A 7,420-nucleotide genomic window follows, 5' to 3' on the forward strand; every position below is an offset into this window, starting at 1 on the left:
AATAACTAGGAGCATGTTTGGAGGTAGGTTAATACAGAATTCACTTGGACAAATATAATTTCTTTGGTTATAGGCTTTTTTCAGATGGATTAGTTAACTTGGAGTCAGTAGGTAAAGTTATTAAAATAACTTTGCTAAAGACTCGACACTGTCCGTATTTTAGTCACTTATTACAAGAAAGGCTAGAAGCAGAACACAAGTGATCTCCATGTATAAACAGTAGGTGTAAGTGGACATACAAAATGTAATAAACAGACACACAGGTGATGTCGGTGTGTATTTTTATTCATAAGGAGTGACAGACACCTATATTGTTGCAGTTTTGTGCAAACTTACATTTTAAATGATTTAACATATCACTTTCATTTCAGCATTAATCTTACTGACTGAATATAGTTGTATTTTAAATGAACTACTTTTTTGTATGTATTTTCACAATAATGGGTACAGTATGGAATATGATATGGAAAATATGCAAGGCTTTTGGCGACCCCCTTCTCAGTGTCTCACGACCACCCAGGGGGTCCCGACCTCCACTTTGGGAACCACTGAATTAGTTCATCTAATCTTATGATATTAGAAGGGAGATGTGGCTAAAGCTAATTTACCTGCTTAACACTTCACCCTTTGTAAACTGTTGGTATTAGTTGAAATAATTTGGCCTTGCAGTTTGATATTGTGTGTATGCTTTTACATTAGAATCTTTATCTCCATTTTTCTGTTTCTAATAGAATGCAATGTAGCACTGGACACAGATAAACTCTTGAATCTGAATGTGTACGAAATGAAACAAGCCACACTCACAGGGAGTCTCAACAAGAACCTCCTCTTTAATCCACTAGATGGCAGAGGTGTTTTTGCCTGTTTTATTAACAAGTGAATGTACAGTATGACAGACTGAGCTCCCCACCTGCCCTGCCAGAGATGCATTCATTCTATTTCACATTAGACACAGTTGACCATGGCGCTACTTTAATTTCAAGCTACCCCTCAGATTCCGGCCACTTGAAAGAGACCAATATTTCTCAAAGATAGGACACAGTAAGCTGCACCCTAATAAAGATCATACATTAGTGAGTGCTCTAAAGTCCCCACCATGCTGTATTCATTTGTATGGTTCGGCAGTGATGATCCAAACCATATGAGGAGTTGAGCGGATCTGCAGAGTCCCAGTGAAGAGGAAGGCCACCCACAGCCGATGCTCACTGCTTTCTCTTCGTTTTCCCCCTTCCCTCCTAGGTCAGGCAGCATTCTTTAAGTCTCCTGGGGATCTCTCCTGAAGAAGGGAACATCATTCACAAAGACACAGATACTACAGCAGATGCTACCTTCATTTTCCAACCACGATCAAAAGGGAACATAAAATAAAACCAGTGACAGACAGATGGGGCGGCTCATTACTTTGGCATTAGTGCATACCTCTCAGTGTTAGAGGGTGAATGAGTGCAAGGAGATAGAGGAGCTTTGCAGATGTTCTTATCAGACGTGATGAAAATGCAGAATAGTATCACCTCTAGTGAGTAGTTTTATGGTATAAAATGGTGTTAAACACCCATTCCTGTTGCTCCAGTTAAAAGGCACAGTATATCAATTGACAATACTATAATGTGTTTATCATAGAATAAGAATGAGGGGGCAGACATGAATGTTCTTGATAAGCTCCAACACAGTTGTGTTTATTGAACTTGAAATATTGCTCAAGGGCAGAGCACTTTCTCTCATACAGCTCTCTCTTCTCTCAGAATTATTCTCACCAGCTGTGGAGTGAAATATTAGTATTTATTGATAAACCTAGACCGTCAACAAAATGAGGTTTGACACTGCTGGAGAGGAGATATAGTTCTTTTTATTCAAAGGCCATTTATTATGCTTTTCTTTGGGTACTATTTTATTATTCTGTTATGACGCAATATGGCCAGAAGCCACTTTAAGAATTACCTTAGTAGATACTGAAACCGCTTGGTTGTGGTGGTCTTTTCCTTCCTCCGTATTTACACTACAGAGAGGCCAAATTCAGGGTCAGTGCTGGATCACGTCACTTCAAACGACTATGGTTTGAACATAAATAAAGGCATAAGAAATTCAATTTGCATTTCATATAGACTATTTCCCTTCCAAAACCAGACAGAGCAGCATATAGACAGAAACCCACAATGATCAAAGAATAAATGATTTGAGATTAAGAACCTCTGAGCCAAATCACATTAAAGAAAGATGAAGCAATACAGGAAAATACATCTGAGACACAGCAAATTTGAAAAAAAATAATAATAATATATATATATGTATACATATATATATATATATATGTATACATATATATATATATATATATATATATATATATGATTATGCTATAATGTATTTCCCCCAAAATAACAGCAACTAATTAAACAGTCCATGCGTGATAAAACTTTTCCTCAAAGTTCAGTTATGACAAACAAAAACAAAAACATCTCTAATTGTTTCCTCTTAATGAGCATTTAATGGGCCTGATACGGTTGGTGTGAAAAAGTTTTTGTTCGGTCATATAAGTGCCCAGCGTCTGGTGCTGCGGGGCATGGATCATTTCCCGACTCTGGAAATTGAGTCAGAGTCAAACTGTGTCCTGCCCTGGCTTATTACTGGCTGAGAGGATCGCCCATCCCAGCAGCATAATTCCATCTGGGCTAAATATTTATACAGAGGGGGAACGACATCACTTATCCACAACACATTCATTCACATAAGGGAGAGAGCTGCTTGAGTCAGAGTGATCCGCTGTGTTTGCCAGAGGAGCTTCTTGTCTTTTAGTTCCTATCTCAAGCTTTCAAGAAACTTTTTTTTTTACTAACAAGAGAACACAATGAGCTTCTTCATCTCCATTTTTTGTTTGGTTCTCTCTTTTTACCAGATGGGGAGGAATCCTGCCAGTGGTGAGTGAATGTTTTTGGTGTGTTTTAAAAATATATAAAATAGAACCACCTTGAGAGAAGCTTTGATTATCCTATGAAAAGGTAGATATTTTGTTAAAAAAGTACTTTTTCCAGTTTGGTTATCTACTCTCTCAATACAAACTTTTTTTTGTATATGTATACATATTTATATTTATGTATCATTAATCATTTAGAAAACATCATTCACACAGGTGCTATTTATTAACATTTTGAATGAAAACAAAAGTTCTACAGTTTAGAGTTTCTTTCATGGTTTTTTACCAGAAGAAGTCAGAATGACAATTATTCATTTAAACACGATACGCGTTAAAAAATAATATATTTCTTAAAATGTGTAAGGGTACATATGTGGTTAATTGATGTGCTCGGTGTATATTTATACTCCTCTCTCTCTAGCCGGGATGTGCTGGCTGCAGCAGAGCCAGGACCAGAGGTGTGACATGGTGCTGATGAGAGGAGTGACCAGAGAGGAGTGCTGTGCTGGGGGCCGCCTGGACACAGCCTGGTCCAACACCAGCATGCCCATGAATGAGGTCAGCCTGTTGGGCTTCCTGGGGATCGTCTCCTGTAAGCCATGCCAAGGTAAACAAACAAACAAACCACTTAAAGAACTTATTTGTTGGATCTGCCAAGAAGAGAAGGAATGTTTCTTGTGTTTTGTTTTTGGTTTATCACTGCGGGGGGAGGTAGTATTAGTCATTGTATTAACCCCAAAAGTTAACTGAAGTGCTTCAAGCCCACAGTTAAATTCTTAACAGACCCACTGAGAATAAACTTTCTGAAACATATTTTACTGGACCCCAGTAAAAAGCTCATGCCAATGTTATGTCAAAAGTATTTCTGAGAGTTGAAATCACTGCTGGGATATCAGTTGCATCTTCAAAACAGAAAATCCAACTTTAAAAAAAAAAGGAAAAAAAAGCATGGCAATTCTTTTCCACAAAAAAAGATGTCTGAAGTTAGTGAAAGTTAATTTAAACCACATCATCTGTGATCAACACAATGTGTTCCCAGTGCAGATTTGTAACACAATGCAGACGTGGATTCAGGAGACACATTCCACTAGACTCCACCCAGCTATCATGAGAGGCTTCTTCTCCTAAAATCTCAAATGCAAGGTTCATTCAGGTTCACTAAGTTCTGGTTTTTATTAGCCTCACTCGCACTATTTTATCATTGGCAAAAATGTTCTCCATTGGCAAAAAAAATCTCCAAGTCCAGTAAAATGTATCTACAATCATTTTTAGTAAACACCCAACCATGGCCCCTGACTCTTCTCGCAGGGGTAAAATAAACCAAAGACAGATTGTATTTAGATAAAAGTCATATTAGCAGAGGAGACCACTGCTAAAGAAAGTCTACAGCTTTATACAGAATAACTTTGTCACATGGAAAATTAAATACTAGAAGTGCTGTTCTGTCTTCTTCCCTTTTTTCATTTTATGCTCACTTTGTCAGAACCTAGTTAAAAAGAATCCATGATTGCCTCCACCAGCAAAATAACAAAATACATTCCTGCAGGCTGGAATGAGCGCCTGCTGCATGCCCAGATGTCTGGGACTCATAATGTGCAACACTTTCTGTATCATTTGGAATTCTGAGGAAAGAAAACATAAAAGTGTGTACACAACTAAAGAGAGAGAGAGAGAGAGAAATGGAGATCAAACAAAGTAAGACCAGGAGGGCGGGAGAAATAAAACTCTACAATAAAACAGGATATTGAAGGCAGAGACAGGAAATAAGAACTAAGTTCTTCATTGTTTACAGATTTCTCAGAACAGAGAGCTGATCATCTCTGAAGACTGAAAAGTCAAAGGAGGAGTTCTATGTACATGTTGCCTCTGCACTGTGTAGAATTACAGTCCATCCTGTGCTTTGACACAATGGGGTGTCGGAGGAGCCTGGGGCTTCCTCACTTCTCAGCCAGTAAACTGCTCTGACAGTTATTTGAACTCCGTCTACCTCAGAGCCCCTCTGTCCCTCTGCTGGAGCTTAACCCAGTCTGTGTGCAGCCGTACACATAGATCTGTTATGAAAACACACCAGCCTCACATTCCTACCGGCGAGACACCCATGTGTGTAACGGTCAATAAGGAGATGTGATTATTGTAAATATTGTGCACGGTGGAGATTGCGTTATGGTCTGGGAAAGCCCCAGGTCCTTCAGCCTGTTTTGTATGAAAATGCCTGAGGATCACCTGATGTCTGCACTTTTGTTAATACAGTAACATTACACTGGTCTCCTGCAGTGCTCACTCTCATATGAAACCCACTGGCTGTGCTTTTGTAGAAACATGTGAGGGAGTCAGATGCAGCCCTGGGAAGGTTTGCAAAATGAAGACGGGAAGGCCTCAGTGTGTGTGCAATCCAAACTGCTCCCACATTATCCCGAAGCATGCTGTGTGCGGCAGCGATGGAAAGTCATACAAGGATGAGTGTACTCTTCTCATGGCCCGCTGCATGGGACACCCAGACCTGGAGGTCATGTACCAAGGAGACTGCAAGAGTAAGAAAGATTGATCTATTTTATACGTCTTTAAAGATAAGCTATTCAAATGAAATTTTAAATAAAATAAAAAACAATTGATGATTTTTTTGCTTCTTTTTCATGCTTTCCAGAGTCTTGCTCCAATGTGGTGTGTCCAGGTACCCATACCTGTGTGACTGACCAGACAAACAGTGCTCACTGTGTCATGTGCCGCACAACTCCTTGCCCAATACCCATAGCGCCTGAGCAGCCAATCTGTGGTAATGACAACATCACTTACCCAAGCGCCTGCCACCTCCGCCGGGCCACCTGCTTCCTCGGTCGCTCCATAGGAGTCCGCCACTATGGCCACTGCAACAGTAAGGAATAACATCTCTCCCTTTTTTTTTTTTTTTTACTGAATTACTTCTCTGTAATGATGTAACTATAAGGGTTTACAGCTTTCATGCAAGTACATTTTGACTCTTGTTTTTGTACAGATCCTCCTAGGAAACCCCATGTTTTCCATGGCAGCGAGGAAAATGCAGTCTGAGCGAACAGCTCCTGAAAAGTACCGTTCTCAAGACACGAGTCGGTCGACAAAACATTTCCCATGATGACCTCTTATTTTTTGACAATCACTTACCCTTCTCTTTGTACACAGAATGACAATACAATTAAAATGAGAGTCCTCTCTCGGAAGACATACATTAGTGTGACTGCCTCAAAAAGAGCTTCAAAAACCAGCAAGAAATGTCTGTTCATCGTGTGTTAGTTTGGAAAGTACAGGCAGATGAACACGTGTCTGGGGACAGACACGTCATGTGAGCTCTTTGGGAGATGTGTGCATATTGTAAATAGAATACCACTACTATTTATTGGAGAAGGTATCAAACTCTATTTATGTTTTTATCCTAGTAACAATTCCATGTATCCTTGGGAAAGCTGACAGAAAAAAAAAGTATTTATTGTGTTTTGTTTTTTGTGTATGTACAATAGAGGCCACTGGCATTGGTGTATTACAACTTCTTTTTTGCTGTTTTTACAGTCTCAACTTCGCACAGACAAACAGTTTTCCTTCCTAAGCTGATGGAAAGCAACACCAATTTGTTTAGAAATCGGTACCACTTCATAGTCAGCCAGTGTGGTTTCAGTGAACCACAAACAATAACAGGACAGATGTACTGTATGTACACTAGCTTTTATCTGGAGGTGAGTAACGGATTCAGCCTAAACAAACCTTTGTAGTCTAAACATGTTTACTCTGGATCCTGTACTAAACTCTCAGCAACCTGCTGACCACTCTAAATAAAGGTTTGGTTGTGTTTGTTGGAGTGTTGGTACGACCCCCAAGAGCTCAACAATACCTCCTCTGTTAAGTGCCTGGCTTTTTCTTAAAAAAAGCATTTTGTAGTTCATTTTAAGAAATTCCATTACTGTTTTCCTGCTTTGATTTGATTGGAAATCTGTCATTTCTTGATGGAAAAATGTCTGATTGAAAGAAAAATGTTAGTCTGAGAATCTGCAACAGTTAAGGCCAGTTGAACGTACCAGATCGTACCGCCATCAGAGATCAGTAGATCCGTTCATTGACTCTGGTAAACATAGGAGGTATGATACAAAAAGCCATTTCAAATGTTACAGTGATCCGATGAAATCTTTCAACTCAAAGCAGATGAAAATTCCTCCTCCTGTAAATAACAGTCTTATGTGTACCTACCTGTGTAACTACTGTGAAATTTGAATGCATCAACATATTTTTTGTATTTTTGTACTGCCATTTCAAAACAACATAAAGTTAACATTTGTCACAACTGTGTCTCCTTTTTTTTTGCAACTTTTGAAAGTAGAAATCAAGACATGCGAGCATGTTGTATTATTTTGTTATTATGGATACAAGAAAAATCCACACTACTCTAAGACATTGAAACTGTGTCTGCCATGCATTTTATAATATTTGGATTTTTCTTAACTGTGTCACAGTCTTACTCATAGCCAGTTTAAGCCAAATGAGATC

At 39.0% G+C, this 7,420-nt stretch overlaps 1 protein-coding gene across 1 annotated transcript; it reads left to right on the forward strand.

Annotated features, from left to right (window-relative positions):
* Positions 1–2,672: 2,672 nt before the first annotated feature.
* Positions 2,673–7,217, forward strand: fstl3 (follistatin-like 3 (secreted glycoprotein)). The gene is made up of 5 exons (XM_020632137.3): positions 2,673–2,915; positions 3,333–3,518; positions 5,227–5,442; positions 5,556–5,783; positions 5,904–7,217. The coding sequence occupies exons 1-5, from the start codon at positions 2,846–2,848 to the stop codon at positions 5,954–5,956; spliced, it is 753 nt and encodes a 250-aa protein (XP_020487793.1). The 5' UTR covers positions 2,673–2,845; the 3' UTR covers positions 5,957–7,217.
* Positions 7,218–7,420: the final 203 nt, after the last annotated feature.

This window comes from Labrus bergylta, chromosome 6, assembly GCF_963930695.1.
Source record: "Labrus bergylta chromosome 6, fLabBer1.1, whole genome shotgun sequence".
Lineage (NCBI taxonomy): Eukaryota > Metazoa > Chordata > Actinopteri > Labriformes > Labridae > Labrus > Labrus bergylta.